The sequence below is a fragment of the Kluyveromyces lactis genome (assembly GCF_000002515.2).
Source record: "Kluyveromyces lactis strain NRRL Y-1140 chromosome F complete sequence".
NCBI classification, from domain to species: Eukaryota; Fungi; Ascomycota; class Saccharomycetes; order Saccharomycetales; family Saccharomycetaceae; genus Kluyveromyces; species Kluyveromyces lactis.
This window is the reverse complement of record NC_006042.1, coordinates 638,192-655,885: the sequence shown is the minus strand read 5'-3', so window position 1 is coordinate 655,885 and position 17,694 is coordinate 638,192. Positions and strand designations below refer to the sequence as shown.

The window sequence follows — 17,694 nt, the reverse complement described above, 5'->3', positions numbered from 1 at the left end:
CATGATCTTGAGAAACCAAGCACTAATCTAACAACAATGCCAACCAGATTGACTAAGACTAGAAAGCACAGAGGTCACGTCTCAGGTATGTAGTTCCGGATCGAACATACTATTATCCAAACTATTTGCGATGATAAAGAAGATGTTGTACTGCCAAGTTCGTTAGTTCTTTTTGTAACTGCTTTAAGAGGCATAACATGAAAGAGTTAGCAAATGTACTAGGTGGGACATACACAAAAGACTGTACGGCAATTTTTGTCAGTACGCTATAGTTCGAACCACGTCCTTCCAGTGATGGAAGGACAAGGAATGAAAGAACCAAGACGTTGATTTTCTATGGATAGTTTCACAAGCATTTGCATAAGGTCTATATTTTACTCCGGATGTCTTCTGTATTGATATTGATACAGAGGACACTTCCGAAAGTGATTAATGAAAGGATGATAAGTACCATGTTGATGGTTACATGCATCCGAAGAAAAGGTTTTCACATCTAAGCCGATGTGATAAATTGATTTTACGCTGTCTCGATCAGTATTTTGTCTCATCCATCACCTTTCATCGTTTTCACTTTCAGGCACTGAATATTGACCTTATAGCCCGTGTGTTCTGCTAACTATGTCATAGAAGAATTCAACATCTTGTAGGTTCTTTCCCTTTCTTCTCGAACTGTAGTTGTCTTTAAAAACTTATGCTCAAGCAGCAACTCTCTTTATCATCGTATATAAGAATGGATTGGAAGTCTATCATTTCATTCACAGAACCACAGGTTTACTAACAAACACATAAATTACAAAATCACTTGTAATTTAACCTCCATTTTAAACAGCCGGTAAAGGTCGTGTCGGTAAGCACAGAAAGCATCCCGGTGGTAGAGGTATGGCTGGTGGTTTGCACCACCACAGAACCAACTTGGATAAGTACCATCCAGGTTACTTCGGTAAGGTCGGTATGAGATACTTCCACAAGCAACAAGCTCATTTCTGGAAGCCAGTCTTGAACTTGGACAAGTTGTGGACTTTGGTCCCAGAAGAAAAGAGAGAAGAATACTTGAAGTCTGCTTCCAAGTCTGCTGCTCCAGTCATTGACACCTTGGCTGCCGGTTACGGTAAGGTTTTGGGTAAGGGTAGAATCCCAGATGTCCCAGTCATCGTCAAGGCTAGATTCGTCTCCAAGTTGGCCGAAGAAAAGATCAAGGCTGCTGGTGGTGTTGTTGAATTGATTGCTTAAATCTATTGATGAAATTATCAATATCATTTACTGCATTATTTTTACTTCATCGATTTCTTTGACATTGTCAAGAAACTCACAACCTTCATCGGATCTATTACCTCAGAAAACACCATTCATTGTCAGTAGATTTATAAAAACCTTTTTTGATCATTAAGCCTAATTTAATACTTTAATATCAATTTTTGGTTGTTTTTTCAACTCATTTCATGTCATTCAGCATTTCTCAGCTGGAAGGTTGATTATCCTGCATAGATCAGTTTACTTCGTTTTTTATTTTGTATATTACATATATCTCTTGGTTTTATCGGTATGAAACTGAACAATTTTATTACATTTTGGACAGTAGGGACAATAACCAATTCGATTATAGTTTGACAACTCATGAACTGAAGCCTCTGCATATACACTTTGAATCGGTTTTCTTGTTTTTCGGTTTTGTTGGCCTCAGATCGTTTCTGTGTCATACTTATTCATATTGTTTAACTATAAAAACATGTACAGGACATTTTCATATTTTAGTAAACAATCATCGATAACATTTAGATTAACTCATCAGAAGGGCAACTTATTTGATAGTTCGTGTCGATTTTTTTCATCACGACCACTTCCAACATCAAAGATGACTATGGAGTGGAATCCTAGGGATCATGTTCCAGCTGAAGTGAAGGAACTGTTGTCTGAACCTCAGCCTAACTATGTGTTAGCATTTTTGCATATTGTGGAACAATTGAAGCTACAGAAGAGAACAGGTTGGATTGACCATGACATTATCCCTTGTGAGAGTATCGCAGATCATATGTACCGTATGGGGGTTACTACTATGTTGATCAAAGATCCAAATGTTGATGTCAAAAAATGTGTTCGCATAGCATTAGTGCATGACATCGCTGAATCTCTAGTCGGTGATATAACACCGTTTGATCCAGTAACAAAGGAGGAAAAGCATCAAAGAGAACTTGATACCATTACGTATTTATGCGAGGAAATTATAAAACCTTACAACTCAGTTGCAGCCGATGAGATTTTGTCTGACTGGTTAGCATATGAAAACATTAGCTCACTAGAAGCAAGATACGTTAAGGATATTGACAAGTTCGAAATGCTGGTACAATGTTTCGAATATGAGAAAAGGCATAGTGGTACAAAAGATTTGTCTCAATTCTATGGTGCAGTAAGCAGCATTAAGACTGAGGAAGTCAAATCATGGGTATCCCATTTAGTCAAAAGACGTACAGAATTTTTCCAGCAGCTATAATACAGTAAGATATATTTATCTTTGTAACATCATCATGTAGCCTCTTCATTTGATCTTATAAATAGACATTTGTACTATTTCAGCATCTTGATTGAATATTCATAAATATTAAGTACTATAGAATAAAACCAACGCAAATAAAAAAAATGAGGTATAATATGATGGGGTCTTTTCCTTTCATCTATCTGATCTATAAGTAGGGAGAAACTGTCTTCATTTCTATCGATACAGCTTTCTTGGATATTTAACAACACTAAACGATGTTCCATAAATTATCGTTCCCGAATAATAGTGATCCAATTAAATGTCTTAGACATATCGCAGATATTCCAATAATGAATTGCAGCGCGAGTATAGAGTAACATAGCTTATCTTCCCTCATAGGCCCAAACCACACAATCATTAAATTGATTAACGTCATATTACTGCAATCTAAAATTGTATTTGTTTTGGGATCGATGTTCAAATCGATTAATCGCAATTTGTGCAAAAGTCTCAATATCGGTTGCATTACTGGCTTCGGTTTTTCTTTTATAAGATCTGCTCGTGATGTGTACATTAGCCAATCACTCTCGTTAAATTTCGGTAGTCTATGCCTTGGGCAAGGCACCAATCCGAATATTTGTGGAGCTGAATAGATGAAATTGAAGATTTGTGGTAGAAAGAATAGTAACGTAGTCTTCGAGAAGTGTCCAAGAATACCGACTACAGCGAAAACCATACCAGCGAAGTAACAGTAAGTATCACCGACAAATACTTTTGCAGGCCAGCGGTTCCATTTGAACAATGCTAGTGAGACTCCGAGGAATGGGACGATCAATAAAAGTGAGAATAGGTGTGATTCACGAGCATGTCCGTTCACACCCATAGTTAAATACAACACATCATTAATCATAAATATTAGGCCTAGGACAATGCTCTGCCCAACTTCAAGTCCATTGACACCAGCCAATATATTAATTGAATTTGGACAGAAAATGGCGACCGAAGCCATATAGCAGTAATAGAAAGCGCCTAAATCAATGGATGTCTTGCTTGTACCAATTAACTCTTGTACAAACTTAGGGATCAAAACATGGGTAACGCTAAAATCAACATAGTAGACTACAAGTAATGGAATCGCAGCAATTGCTGGTAGGAAGAATTTATGTCTCCAGCGAAGATCAAACAAATCGTCAGCAGCACCTAGTAATATCGTGGATTCAAGACATAAAAGTGCACTTAAAAATTCACTTAACTTACTATGTGGGAATAGCTGTTCCTCCGTCGATTCTTGAGAAACCAGATCTCTATTTCCACCTCCAGAGGTTATCACCAAATATTTGTAAAACATGAAAGGAATCGAAAAGAACATGATAAACAAATACACTGTAGCAGATACAGATCCAATTGTTTCTGGAATCACTGGCCTACCAGGTTTACTCATATCTTTGCCAAATAAACCAATCTTGATGAAGGAATCACCTACTTGTGGGATCAATACATCAACTGCCACGTAGCCAATTACAGAAAACCCTACTGCAGATCCGATAGGAGATACATCTTTAAAATATACAATTATTGCAATAGCAAACAGTAGCAAAAAATAAGAAAGCATGGTTCATTCCCTGAGCTGGTACTGGCTATATATAAAGCTTCAGTAAGCACTTTTTTAGCTTAGCATTTAAAATGCCAAGCGCTTTCTTAAATTATTGTGTTTTGATTTTCGATATATATGAATCCTTTAAACATTGAACTTCGAACTTTTCGAAAACGAAAGCTAAAAGTTGCATGATAGAGGGAAAGAGAGTTGAGCTGAGTTGAGAGATATCTACACTTCACGGCTTTGAAGGTTGAAGTTATTCTATCGACCAATCTAGTGGTAAATCCGATAAAATCTTTTATCATCATGAAACCGTTTTTGACAGGACACTCAGACCTAGTGCACGATATTAGTTATGACTTTTACGGTCGTCGAGTCGCAACATGTTCCAGCGACCAACATATCAAGGTGTTCAAGCTAGACAAGGAAACGAATGAGTGGGAATTGAGCGAAAGTTGGAAGGCTCACGATAGCAGTATTGTGTCTCTTGATTGGGCCGCACCAGAATTTGGTCGTATCATCGCGAGTGTCTCATACGATAAGACTATCAAACTATGGGAGGAGGATCCAGATGCCCTTGAGTTATCCGGAAAGCGTTGGCAAAAACTTTGTACGTTGAACGATGCGACAGGACCGTTGTTCAGCGTAAAATTTGCTCCATCGCATTTGGGACTAAGGCTAGCTGCATTGGGGAATGATGGTAAGTTACGTCTTTATGATGCGTTAGAGTCTTCCGATCTTAGGTCATGGACCCTGACAAGCGAGATTACCGTCTTAAATACTCCACCTGCATCACATCTACAATCGGATTTTTGTCTGTCCTGGTGTCCCTCCAGATTTTCAACAGAAAGATTAGTTATCAGTGCCATGGATCAGGCAACTATCTACCAAAGAAACAAACAGGGAAAATTGGTCCCAGCAGGACATTTGAAGGGTCACACTGGATTAATCAGATCCATTGCGTGGGCACCATCAGTGGGCAGGTGGTACCAATTGATCGCTACGGGCTGCAAAGATGGGAAATTAAGAATATTCAAAGTAACCGAATCGCGTAACAACGGTACGAATATTATAAACGAAGAAAACGATAACAATGCAAACATAGAACGTGATGGCCCACCCATTGACAGCTCCGCCATTGATGCAGATGGATCAGTGGCTAACCTTCACGTCGAGCTGATCAGCGAACATTCAGACCATCAGGGCGAGGTATGGTCCGTATCTTGGAATCTCACAGGTACAATCCTAAGTAGTACCGGAGATGATGGTAAGATTCGGTTATGGAAAGCATCTTACTCGAACGAGTTCAGGTGTATGAGTGTGGTACAAGCGGCAAGGTGATTTATGTATATATCCCTTCATAATGTGATGTTAAAATGTATGTAATTATTGACCACGTGACCAGATATCATCAAGGGTTCGAGATTCAATCTAAACACTGACAAATAGAAACCTTATAGCTAAAAGGTACGCCACATTGGTGGTTTAAAGCCGTCTTCTCACCTGCTTGGAGTTTATCATGTACCGATCAATTCTAAGTTCTAAGCCCCAAATTGCACACATCCAGCCGTTGCTTTGTAATCACATGAAATACATTGCATCAGAAACGAACATTTCCGCATGCTTTGACACATAGCAATAAACACTGACAGTTTACTAATCTATAAATCTTATAGGATGCAGATATACCCGGTGTCATCATAAAATCTTATATGATATACCTACAGTACTGTTATAACGCCGTTACCAGAATGTACAGTTCTTCATCGTCCGGCCGATAAATCTGTCGTTCCGTTGCTGTTCCTGATTGTTGGTTCCGTTCCTTAGCACTTCTGCTTTCTAATATTCTTTGTAATAGAGAATTAAACAGGGAAAAAAAAAATGATTCTATATAAACAAGACCGATATTTCAATACAGAAATAATATAACTTTTGTCCACCTAAAATCGTTTCTGATTGATATTGGTGTTAATATTTTGGTATATACTGTTGAATAAGCTATAGCTATATCCAATATTCAAAATATTTTCATATATTAAAAGAACAGCAGCAATTACCAAGATGTCTAAGTTTTACGAATTAGCACCAAAGGACAAAAAGGGCGAACCATTCCCATTCACTCAGCTAGAAGGTAAAGTTGTTTTAATTGTCAACGTTGCTTCCAAGTGCGGGTTCACTCCTCAATATAAGGAACTAGAAGCTTTGTACAAGAAGTACGAGGATAAAGGGTTCATTGTGTTGGGTTTCCCATGTAACCAGTTTGGACATCAAGAGCCAGGTACTGATGAAGAGATTTCTCAGTTCTGTCAACTAAACTACGGTGTTTCTTTCCCAATCTTGAAGAAGGTTGATGTGAACGGTTCTGAAGCTGACCCAGTCTACGACTTCTTGAAGAACGAAAAATCCGGATTGTTGGGTTTCAAGGGTATCAAATGGAACTTTGAAAAATTCCTTGTTGACAAGAAGGGTACCGTTGTTGAAAGGTACAGTTCTTTGACTAAGCCATCTTCGTTAGAAGAACCTATTGAAAAATTGTTGAATGAATAAATTTGATTAAAACACAGACTCCACTCTACCATTCTTGCTCTATTTATAAAATGTATTGCACTATCCTCTTCCGGAAGTTGTTAAAATCTTTTCATTGAACTGTTGGATTCTATTCTATATCTAATTAATTTACTGTGTTCAAAGTAAATATAACCAACTGATAATAATAATAACTATGATAATAAAATAATGATAATAATAATAATAAGAGTGATAAAATGAATCAAAAATTGCATAAAAACTAAGGAACTGTTTTCGTTTTCAACAAATTTTATATTATTTCAGTATTATACAATGGATTCTCTCTATTCAGAAGGGTTTATGATATTTATTCTGTCTTTACCTTTTTCTGTTCAGGTTCATTAAGGCTGTTTCCATTGACTTCGGTGTCAACTTCAGTTGCTTCGTCTTTTCTTTGAGTTGCAGTGCCATTAACTTCTTCTTCTTTTTCTTCTTCTTCTTCTTCTTGTTCTTCCTCCTCTTGCCTTCTGGCTTTGTTCTCCTCTTTCAACTTCTCCCGCAACCTCTCACCTTCTTCATCTTCTTTCTTTAGTCGATCATTTAATTCATCTGTTTTCTGAATTCCGGTATTAAATTCCTTCTCTAGACATTGGAGCAAAGTGATGGTTCTTCTCTGTAATTCAATTGGCGTTCTACTTTGGAAAAAGAAGTCAAGTTCGAACAAAGGATGGTGCTTGATTTCATCCCTAATCATTTCGTATACGTTCTCTCTATCAAGTCCGTATTTGAATAACATCAACAAGATAAATCTATCTTCCTCTTCGGAAAACGTTCTCTTATTGTTTGTAGATGGTGGGAACTTCAACTTGAGTTCAAATAGTGGGTTTGCGCATTGGCTGATCTTTCTACGTAGAGCTTCTTGATTCATCTTTACTCGTCTCACTCTTTCTTCTTCCGTCTCAATATTCTTCACGTATCTTTCATAGTCTTCCACTCTTTCAAGATTGGCCCAGAATGCTTTAGCATAAGCCCTCACTTCTTCTTCTGTCTTGCTACCACCGAATTCAGCAGCAATGGCTTGAATAGAATTACGACCATGTTTACCTGATGCAGTAATGAACTTACGGAAATCCAACTTATTCCAGTTATGGAAGCCTTCTTTCTCCCATTCAATTTTATTATTAGTTTCCTCTTCTGTCAATGGTTCTGCATTGGCAATCGATAGCTTTAGAAGTTCTAGTTTATCTTTCTTTTCTGCTTCATCTTTCACGTCACCATAAGTTGTTACAACGTCATCAAGGTTGGGAACATAATTGTTTTTCTTTGCAATCCACATTCTTTCCTTTTCGTAAATAGCCTTTAATTGTGGTCTTAATAATTGGTGGCTATTTAGAGGTTGTAATTTTGGCATCTTTGGTGGAACCGTATATTGATTGTTACGTCCAGGGTTTAACACGTCTTTGTAATAATTATCAACAGAATAGTTAGCATTCGTTGAACGTTCACGTTTCGTAGGTGGGATAAATAGTGGGTTAATGATATCCTTTTCAACCTTCTTTTTAAAATTTTGACCATCCCATTCATATGCAGAATCTTGGTTGAATCGTTGAAGTTCATCCAAACCCAAAGTTGCATACTTGGCGTTCAAACTCCTGGTCTTATCTTCAGATTGTGCTAGCAAGGCATCCAAATCCACATCTTCATCCTTGTCCTTCCCATCATCTGGATGTGGTGTTCCAGTTTGACTGGTCATGGCACTACTGTCATTGCTCTTGAAGACATCAACAGCACCATGCTGAATCATAGAAAGTAATCCCTCTTTGGAGTCATTTTTATTCTCCTTCTTCTTGTTAGTGACTCGCCCTTGTTGGATGACTAACTGATCCAATTTTAGTTTCTGTGTAGCTCTTTCCAAAATCTTCTCTTCCACACTATTGTCAGTGACAAATCTGAATACCCGCACTTGCTTTTTTTGGCCAATTCTGTGCGCACGATCCATTGCTTGCAAATCTGCTTGAGGATTCCAGTCAGAATCGTATAAAACAACAATATCTGCAGTAGTTAAGTTGATACCCAACCCACCAGCACGAGTAGTTAGAAGAAATATGAACTTCTTAGAATCTGGTGCATTATAGTCATCAATAGCGTTGATTCTATCTTCGTGTGCAGTAGAACCATCGATTCTACAGTACTCGTACTCACGGAAATAGCAGTAATCCTCCAAGATATCGAGCACACGAGACATCTGAGAGAAAATTAGGACACGACTGCCTTGTTCCTTGAATTTTTTTAGTAATTTATCCAACACTTTCAATTTGGCTGAATTGTATACTAAATGCTCGTCAGTAGTGTATGGAGGACCTGGTTCTGCACCATCGAATAAGTATGGATGATTGCAACATTTTCTCAATTGCATGACAATATTCAACAAACGGGTTTTTGATTCCTTTTGACCGTTTGAACCATTAACTGCATCTATATCTTTTTCGAGAATCTGTTTATACCACTTTTTTTGCATTGAAGACATACCAACATAGACGTTCAATTCCTTTTTAGGTAGTAATGAACCTTCGACGTCGTTCTTGATACGACGTAGCAAAAAGGGACTGAGCACAGTGTGCAATTGTTTGACCACTTTTTCTTTATCCTCTTCAGATGATTCGCTAGAGAACCATTCATCAAAGGTTGCCGAGTCAGCAAAAATATCAGGCAATAAGAAATTCAATAAAGCCCAAAGCTCATGAAGATTATTTTGTAGCGGAGTACCAGTGATAAGTAACCTGTTACGAGAGGAAAATTCTCTAAGAACCTGGGATAGCATGGATTCTTCATTCTTAATTCTATGAGCTTCATCAATAACAACATACTCCCAGTCAATTTTTTTAAAGGAGGCTTTTTCTCTAATGATAATCTCATAGGATGCAACACAGATATCGAAATCGCATGCTAAAAGCTTATCGTGACATAGCTTAGATCTTTCCTCTTTATCACCTTGAAGAATGAAGGCGCTTACCTCTGGAGTCCATCTATTAATTTCCCTGAGCCAGTTGTTTAAAGTCGATTTAGGAGCTATCACAAGGAAGGGGCCATTCTTCTTTTCAATATATCTTAGATAACCCAAAAATGCAATGGTTTGTAACGTTTTACCCAACCCCATTTCATCTGCTAGAATACCAGCTAGTTGATTTTTGTGCAACGCTACTAGCCAGTTCAAACCTTGGATTTGGTATGGTCTTAACTGTCCGTTAACATAAGCTGGACTTTCTCTGAATTGGAAATCGACATCAGCAAGCTCCTCTTCCTCTTCTTCTTCATCTTTCATAAGTTCAGCATCCTCTTCCTTTTCAGTCTTACGTCTGCGGGCATCTGTATGTTTCTTTCCCTTACCATTTGCTTTGCCGTTGACATTATCAATAGTGTCCAATACCTCTCTAAATCTAGGATCCTTGGCAGCTTTCCTTTCAATGAAATGTCTGAATAAAGTAGATAACCCAAGCAAATGTTCGAATCTCTTTACTGTTCCCTGTTCATCAAATTTGCGCTTCCCTGATGCCAAATCACGCAGTGGTAGCAAGTATCTTTCTTTCTTCTCAGCAATGCTGTTGGGAATTCCCTCTTGAAAGGGTTTTAATTTCTCCAAATACTCAGGTGAATCCATCTTTAATGACGTGAGAACCAGTGAAACAAATTTGCTGCTTCAGATATCAGAAATTATGAAGCTCCTACTACTTCATCAAAATACCAATCTTTGAAGTCTTTTTCTTTATATTAACTGAAGTAATTAAATTTTAGATCAAAGGATTACTTACCCAGTTTTTCCAAAACTTTCGTGTTTTGGTGTTGCAGGATGAAGATACTTGAAGTCACGTGCGTTAATAAGATGAAACAAATGGTCCTATATTTAAAAAAGAATACATACTGAAGCTCATCGAAACAGCGAAGTGAGAACACATCAATTATGTCTCAATTCCGTCTGCTTTTTTCGTTCCTTTTAAAACTATATGTGTATTAATTTGGACTTTTCCAAAGTTGTAGGGACTTGTCATAAAAAGAACAAGTTGCAACTGTTTCTTTACTCCAATCACCACCGTAACACATTGATTCATGCCCTTCTTTTATAAACTGCTCGGTCACGAAATGATCGTTTTGGACGTTGACAACCTTCGCACCATTATACATGCAACAAACCATAAGTCTGTTATTTGACAGTCCGTCATTCGTTGGGGCCTCCGAGAATCTCCAAACACCACCCTGTAAATTGTCTTCCCATTTATTAACCACAGGGACGTCTGTCCCTGGATATATTGTGGTTTCTGAGAGCATTCTTAGATCAAAGGATCGTATATGGTCATCATAAGAGCCTGTGATTAAACTTGTTGGCTTGTTGCCTCTAAATGTCTCCCTAGCAGCCTTAATTGCCGTAACACCAGCTTGATGAATTTTTGAATTGGACCAGATCTTTTTGCCTGAATTCAAATCATGAGCTGCAATTGCAGAGTCGTCACCACCAGTGAATACAACATCTTTCAAAGGAGCCAAACAGCCGAACTCGCCGGTCCAGCACTCCAAAGAATGTTTGAAATGAAAGATTTGTTCATGGTCATTCTGAACATTTATAACTTTGATGTCTGCATTTGGCACCTCAATATAATTTATTGTTGAGGAGTCGAAATACGATGGCTCCACCTCCTCTATAAAGCATATTTCACCATGTATGATATCAACAGTAGCAAAATCCCCATTAGTAGTGGTTAAAAGTACGAGATTATCCAGCAATGGAGAAAACTGGAGAGACGTTATTAGACATGTGGGATCAAATACTTGAAGGTTGTTCAATAGTTTGATATCAATTGATGAATTATCATCGTCGACAGATATCGTCCACAGAATCATATTACCGGTTGAATGAGCTGTTGCGAGTAAAGTATCATCGAATGGATTGAGCTTCAAATCTAAAATTGCCCCATAGGTTTTTATGCTAGAAAGAAGGTTCAATTCTTTATCATAAACCTCAATAGAGCCAGTTCGATTGCCTGAGTCCTTATGCAAGAGATAGGTACCCACAATGATAAATTTCTCTCTTAAAATACACAAGCAACATGGAGGAAGACGCGTGGTAACCCTTTTATCAGCTGCAGTTTCTTCCATTCTGCAGAAACTCTTGACTTCTAATTTTGTCGCTCCTCTAAGGTGGTATGCAATACCTATGTTGGAGTCGTACTCTGCATCCTCATCATGCGGGTGCTTTTGTAAAGATTGTTGAGCCATCCATCTGTTCTAGTTCAGGTTTACCACACAATTTCTTTTTTACACTTTACGTACTAGCGGAAAATTTTAATATGTTAACCAGCTCATCTCATCATAAGCAAAGCATCAGCACAACAATCTTAGCAGTTAACGGCAGGTCTACAAGCAACACGGACTAGCAGCATGCCACCAAAGGAAACAACAAAGAAGTGGAAACCTCCAAAGGGTCCAAAGCCTATTCAAAGGAAGAATAAAAACACTATTGGGTTAGGTAAGGCAATTCAAACTGCAAGACGTAAGGAAAATGAAGTGCAGTATTTGCCAGATGGTGAAGAACGTTTCACTACCGATAAGCACGAAGCTAATTGGGTAAAATTGAGATCTGTTACTCAGGAATCTGCATTAGATGAATTTTTGAGTACTGCTGAGTTAGCAGACAAGGATTTCACAGCGGACAGACATTCTAATGTCAAGATCATCAGAATGGATAACGGTGCCGATGCAGCCACATCCCAGGGATTTAGTTTGACCAATGAGCAGAAAAGTAAGATCAACGAGAAGCAGAGATTACATGCTAGAGAGTTGATTGTCCCAAGAAGGCCTAAGTGGAATGAATCTATGACCAGATTTGAATTAGAAAGGTTAGAAAAGGAAGCATTCTTGGAATGGAGACGTAAATTAGCCTATTTGCAAGAAGACAACGAGGATTTGTTATTGACTCCATTCGAGAGAAACATTGAAGTTTGGAGGCAGTTGTGGAGAGTTGTTGAGCGATGTGATCTAGTAGTCCAAATCGTGGATGCCAGAGATCCATTATTATTCAGATCCACAGATTTAGAGAAATATGTGAAAGAAGTGGATGACAGGAAACAGAATTTACTTTTGATCAACAAAGCGGATTTATTAACAAGAAAGCAACGTATTATTTGGGCCAAGTACCTTCTCTCGAGGGGCATCTCTTTTACATTCTTTTCTGCTGCCAAGGCTAATGAAATATTAGAGAGACAAGAGGAACTAGGGGATGAATACGTTGAAGAAGAGGACGATGAGGAAATACTGGCTACAGAGGAAGAAATTGAAGAACTTGATGGGGAAGAAGTGAACAAAGAAATTCTGGATAAAATTAACATACTGAAGATCGATCAACTTGAAGAATTGTTCTTAGATAAAGCGCCAAACGATCCGCTACTTCCTCCATTGCCCGGTCAAGAGCCAATCATACAAATAGGTCTAGTGGGTTATCCAAACGTTGGTAAGTCTTCCACTATAAATGCCTTGGTGGGTGCCAAGAAAGTTTCTGTCTCTTCTACCCCTGGTAAGACCAAACATTTCCAAACTATCAAGTTATCTGATAAGGTAACGTTATGCGACTGTCCAGGTCTAGTTTTCCCTAATTTTGCATACAATAAAGGTGAATTGGTGTGTAACGGTGTTCTACCGATCGATCAGTTACGTGACTATATTGGGCCATCGACATTAGTGGCAGAAAGGGTCCCTAAATACTTTTTGGAAGCCATTTACGGTATCCATATTCAGACCAAATCCGTAGAAGAGGGTGGGAATGGTGAAGTACCAACTGCACAAGAATTACTCGTTGCTTATGCCAGAGCTCGTGGTTATATGACACAAGGTTTTGGTGCCGCAGATGAATCTCGTGCCTCTCGTTACATTCTCAAAGATTATGTGAACGGTAAACTCCTGTACATTAATCCACCGCCTCACATGGACGATGATACGCCATATACCAGAGAAGAATGTAAGGAATTCAACAAAGATTTATACACGTTCAGTAAATTACCTATCAACAGACAAGAGCAACTTGCAGAAGCTGCCAAACACAAAGGTATACAAGATTTGGATCTTGCTCGCGATTTAAGTCGATTAACGTTCTCTGCTCATATTGGTGGTGATGGTGATAAAGTACAAGCTAAATCTGTCAACCATGGTGGTAAACAAGCAGCCTTGTACAACGTAGCTGATGAACTTGACAAAAATTTCTTCCATTTGAACGGTGTTCAAGGCAGACTTACGAACCCTTTCCATAAGCAAACCGTCGCCAACGAAAATGGTAAGAAGCATAACAAGAAGAACAAGAAGAGTAAGAAAAAGGCTTCCATGTTTTCCGATTAATGTAAGTACTATCTAAATTCATCCTAAACTCTTATATATATATAAATCCACTGTTTGCACAGTCTATTATCCCCATTCATTATGGAAATGTAACTGCATATCCTTTATATCTTCCTTAGCTGCCCTGCTTCCGGTTATAAGACCTATGGTTAGCATGCAACTTGTCACTGCATTACCCGGTGTTTACTGAAAAATTTGATGAACCAAAAGAAAAGGATACAAAACTTGGTTAAAGTTGGTTTACTTTATACTTGACCTCAGTACATGGTCCAGTTGATAAGTATTCTTGTCATTTGTGGTTATCTTTTTGGTTCCTAGCTCAGCAAACAAGGGCTCTTAAACACATTTCGGCATGTTCAATTATGGTTCGCGTTGTGGTTATCATGGCGCAGACTTATTCCACGCATGTAGAAGTAAGCTCAAGATGCCCAGAGCTGGGATACTCCCATTTAACGCCCTTTTCGCTAACAACAACTGAATTCCTACAGTTTGTAGTTTGATAGTAGGTGGGCGGAAATATTACCCATTTAATTGGTTCAGTAGTTTCCTCTGAAATATTATGAGAGTCGTATGAATTTGTATATCAATAAGATTTAGCAATAGTTAACCAAGTTCAGCCTTATGTTATACTTACCATCGGTAGATACATTAAGTAGCACTCGGTCCACTCTTTCTTACATGCGCTTTTGTAAGGGTTGGCAAGGGTCATGCTTCAGAGTGAATGACTTTCATTCAGACAGCTCTGTTATTTCTTTGATTGAGGTTTGGGATAATATTTTAGTGACATAAAACAAAATGTAATATAGCCTTTAAAATAATACTTAGTACAATTCCAATCACAAATAAAAAGGGATAGCGCCTCGTTAAAGGACATTAACTGACGGAATATGACGACAGATTTAGACACATTAAGTGATCAACTACGCAAAAATTATTACAGGGACCTTTCGCTCTTTCAAGATGACGAAGACCCTTTTTACCATTATCTTATATCTACAAAACTGGCCACAAACTTAAATACCGTGAGAAAACTGGCTATAAAGGATAACTTGGATGATCCGTCTTCTGATGCTATTGATAGATACCAGAAAAACTTTAGCAGACTAGAGGAATCGGTTAGCTCTATCAGTTTCTCCAAAGCTTCTAAGTTGCAACAGAAATATGATGCATATCAGGAATCTCAAAAGAAAAGGCGATATAGTGTTGATTTCGATGCAACGCCCGACGTGCCTATAGGAGATGAGGACGATGTTGATATAATATCCAATGTTGAAGCAATTAATGACAACGATTCTTTGAAGGAGCTCCGCCAAAGGCTTATGGGTAAAAGAAGGGACAGCGCTGATACGGAGGGTGAATCATTTGACAAACAAATGCAAATTCAGGATGATCTTCAGAAGGAACTGGTTGAAGACATGTCCCAGCTAGTTTCAGGCTTAAGACAAGGTGCGGAAGCTTTCCAGAATGCTATCGAACACGACTCTACTGTTCTTAAGGCAGCAGAAATCGGATTGCATGTTACTTCTAAGAGCCTTTCTTCACTCGGATCCAGATTGAAAAAGTATCACAATGAAAAAATTGGATTTTTAATGAAGTTAGGACTTTTATCGTTTATTATAATTGGTCTATTGGTCACCTATCTTGTAATAAAAGTATTTCCAGATTTATGAGTGTCTTCCGCTAAAATCTCCAAGATTTAGATAAAGGCTCTGCTTCACTCAAAAGCTTCAAAGTACAAAATAGACTCATGAATATTCGATGAAATTAATTGATACCGTTTCCACTTATCGAATAGATTGATTCTATTGATTGTCTTATCTATAATTGCATATTATACACTTGTTTAAAATTGACAGGCACTTATATTGTTATAGGACTATTGACTACAGAACATCAAACATTAAATCAGCTTTATTACCAACATCACTGACAAATTCTCTACTATCACCGGCTAATAATTCTCTTCTGATTTCAGGTCCAATTTCTTTGTGACCTCTTTGACGAACAGTTTCAAGTAGGAAATCTCTTTGATCTTGGGTAATATCATTCTTATAACGTTGAGCAAACGCTAAGAAAGCTTTATGCCATACCACAGGTAAGACTCTGACGGCATCTTGGCCTGTACTTCCATCAGTGACTTCTCTGAATCTCATGAAGTAGAAGACACATTCGTCAACAGTTTGATAAGGCAAAGCATACTTCTTCTCGAGTAGAATTTTGATGAAAACGGTGGTGGCTGGGGAAAAAGGTAATCTTAAAAGGTAGGACAATGCTGCAGCAGAATGAAGAGCTGGCACAGAGACCTTGGATAACACACTTGCAGCAATGGTAGCTTCTCTAACATTACAACCGGATTCCACAAGTGGGAATAAGAACCCTTTGAAAAAGGCAGCCGGTTTATACAATGATTTCTTTAATGCACGGTAGACATGGTAATTTAAGTTGTGATCTTCGTTAAATTCAATTTCTTCTCTGAAGCGTGGTAACAACACAGCTATAACGAATTTTTGGGCCTCTTTAGATGATAAGTTAGAAACAAAAAGTTTAGTACCTTCGTATATAGCATGCGGAGACCATTCCTCTGGATTAGTAACATAGAGAACATCTTGCCAGTTATTTAGAGAAGGCAAAACTTTGAATAGTTTGGGTAGTTTACCATGTCTCCAGGTCTGCATAATGGTACCAACGGCAAGGTATGCTTGAATCACCTTGGGTGGTAAGGCGACACCTTCTGTACGATCTACAGGTGCAGCTGGTTCCGCTACTGCAGAGGCATCACCTGCTTCTTCTTCATTATACTGTAGTTCCATCTCTTTTTCTCTAATAGAAGCCATAATCTTATCGGCAAGGTTATATGATCCATTGGCAGAGTTGAAATCAGCAGAAGTCTTGAAATATTGGTCAAACATTTCAGCATCTTCTTCGTCAATTTCTACCACTTCTTCCTCCTCGTATCCTTCGAAATCGTCTTCATCTTCCGGTTCAAAGTCAGATATGTTATTACCTTGAGCTTCCTCTTCCTCAGCTACATCATCTTCATCCGCATAGTTGGCCACACAGAATCTGTTTATTCCTTGGCTGGATGTCTGCAGAGACTGCTCGTCCTCTTCCTCTAATTCTTCCTGCTGTTCCCTAGCTAATTGCAAAATTTTTCTAGATTGCTGGGCATCGACAAATTCTTCATCTTCATGGCCTTTTTGATCCTTAGCATCGATCTTTTTCTTACCTTGTCTTTTCAACTTACCATGTTGAGAGTCAAGATCGTTCAATAAAGGATCGTGTCTCTGTTTACGACCGCTGCCACCCATTACTTTACCCATTTTCTCCGTAGAACAAATAAATCTTGTATCACTAGTCGTATTCTGAGCACTAAAGCAGACACTAATGAGTAATTTTGTGATTGTTATCTGCCATTTACCTCATCTCATCTCATCTCATCTCATCTCATCGCTTCTCATCTCATCGTTACTTATTCAAATCCCAAAAATTTTCAGTCAATGCACGGACAGAAAAAGAAAGGCTAGAGATACTCTGTTTAGAGAAGTCAAAGGTTCAATTAAATAACTCTGGAGCATTGGCAGCGGGATCGTCGTGATTGAAACAGATATGCCACAGCGTTGAACACAAATTCAAGCTACTGTAAACAGCCAAGAGCTATGTTCTTCTAATGATTACAGGCAAAGAATGTTGTTTGTTTTGCACGTGACTTTAAAATCTGGAAAGATTTTTCAACTGCAGC

General features: G+C 38.3%; 10 protein-coding genes across 10 annotated transcripts; 6 read left to right on the top strand and 4 right to left on the bottom strand.

The window, feature by feature from the left end:
• Positions 1-36: 36 nt before the first annotated feature.
• RPL28 (60S ribosomal protein uL15) lies at positions 37-1,230 on the top strand (the record flags this gene model as incomplete). The annotated part of the gene is made up of 2 exons (XM_455390.1): positions 37-85; positions 830-1,230. The coding sequence occupies 2 exons, from the start codon at positions 37-39 to the stop codon at positions 1,228-1,230; spliced, it is 450 nt and encodes a 149-aa protein (XP_455390.1).
• Positions 1,231-1,726: 496 nt separating this feature from the next.
• On the top strand, positions 1,727-2,488 carry KLLA0_F06798g (HD domain-containing protein; the record flags this gene model as incomplete). The annotated part of the gene is made up of 1 exon (XM_455388.1): positions 1,727-2,488. The coding sequence occupies one exon, from the start codon at positions 1,727-1,729 to the stop codon at positions 2,486-2,488; it is 762 nt and encodes a 253-aa protein (XP_455388.1).
• Positions 2,489-2,741: 253 nt separating this feature from the next.
• On the bottom strand, positions 2,742-4,085 carry ALG7 (UDP-N-acetylglucosamine--dolichyl-phosphate N-acetylglucosaminephosphotransferase; the record flags this gene model as incomplete). The annotated part of the gene is made up of 1 exon (XM_455387.1): positions 2,742-4,085. The coding sequence occupies one exon, from the start codon at positions 4,083-4,085 to the stop codon at positions 2,742-2,744; it is 1,344 nt and encodes a 447-aa protein (XP_455387.1).
• Positions 4,086-4,376: 291 nt separating this feature from the next.
• SEH1 (Seh1p) lies at positions 4,377-5,411 on the top strand (the record flags this gene model as incomplete). The annotated part of the gene is made up of 1 exon (XM_455386.1): positions 4,377-5,411. The coding sequence occupies one exon, from the start codon at positions 4,377-4,379 to the stop codon at positions 5,409-5,411; it is 1,035 nt and encodes a 344-aa protein (XP_455386.1).
• A 720-nt stretch (positions 5,412-6,131) lies between these two features.
• GPX2 (glutathione peroxidase GPX2) lies at positions 6,132-6,617 on the top strand (the record flags this gene model as incomplete). The annotated part of the gene is made up of 1 exon (XM_455385.1): positions 6,132-6,617. One exon carries the CDS (start codon positions 6,132-6,134, stop codon positions 6,615-6,617), a length of 486 nt encoding a protein of 161 aa, XP_455385.1.
• Positions 6,618-6,945: 328 nt separating this feature from the next.
• On the bottom strand, positions 6,946-10,236 carry ISW1 (chromatin-remodeling ATPase ISW1; the record flags this gene model as incomplete). Its single annotated transcript, XM_455384.1, has 1 exon — positions 6,946-10,236. One exon carries the CDS (start codon positions 10,234-10,236, stop codon positions 6,946-6,948), a length of 3,291 nt encoding a protein of 1,096 aa, XP_455384.1.
• A 350-nt stretch (positions 10,237-10,586) lies between these two features.
• Positions 10,587-11,846, bottom strand: RRT2 (diphthamide synthase; the record flags this gene model as incomplete). The annotated part of the gene is made up of 1 exon (XM_455383.1): positions 10,587-11,846. The coding sequence occupies one exon, from the start codon at positions 11,844-11,846 to the stop codon at positions 10,587-10,589; it is 1,260 nt and encodes a 419-aa protein (XP_455383.1).
• A 162-nt stretch (positions 11,847-12,008) lies between these two features.
• Positions 12,009-13,955, top strand: LSG1 (ribosome biogenesis GTPase LSG1; the record flags this gene model as incomplete). The annotated part of the gene is made up of 1 exon (XM_455382.1): positions 12,009-13,955. The coding sequence occupies one exon, from the start codon at positions 12,009-12,011 to the stop codon at positions 13,953-13,955; it is 1,947 nt and encodes a 648-aa protein (XP_455382.1).
• Positions 13,956-14,842: 887 nt separating this feature from the next.
• USE1 (SNAP receptor USE1) lies at positions 14,843-15,625 on the top strand (the record flags this gene model as incomplete). The annotated part of the gene is made up of 1 exon (XM_455381.1): positions 14,843-15,625. The coding sequence occupies one exon, from the start codon at positions 14,843-14,845 to the stop codon at positions 15,623-15,625; it is 783 nt and encodes a 260-aa protein (XP_455381.1).
• Positions 15,626-15,838: 213 nt separating this feature from the next.
• On the bottom strand, positions 15,839-17,275 carry ENP1 (snoRNA-binding rRNA-processing protein ENP1; the record flags this gene model as incomplete). Its single annotated transcript, XM_455380.1, has 1 exon — positions 15,839-17,275. The coding sequence occupies one exon, from the start codon at positions 17,273-17,275 to the stop codon at positions 15,839-15,841; it is 1,437 nt and encodes a 478-aa protein (XP_455380.1).
• Positions 17,276-17,694: the final 419 nt, after the last annotated feature.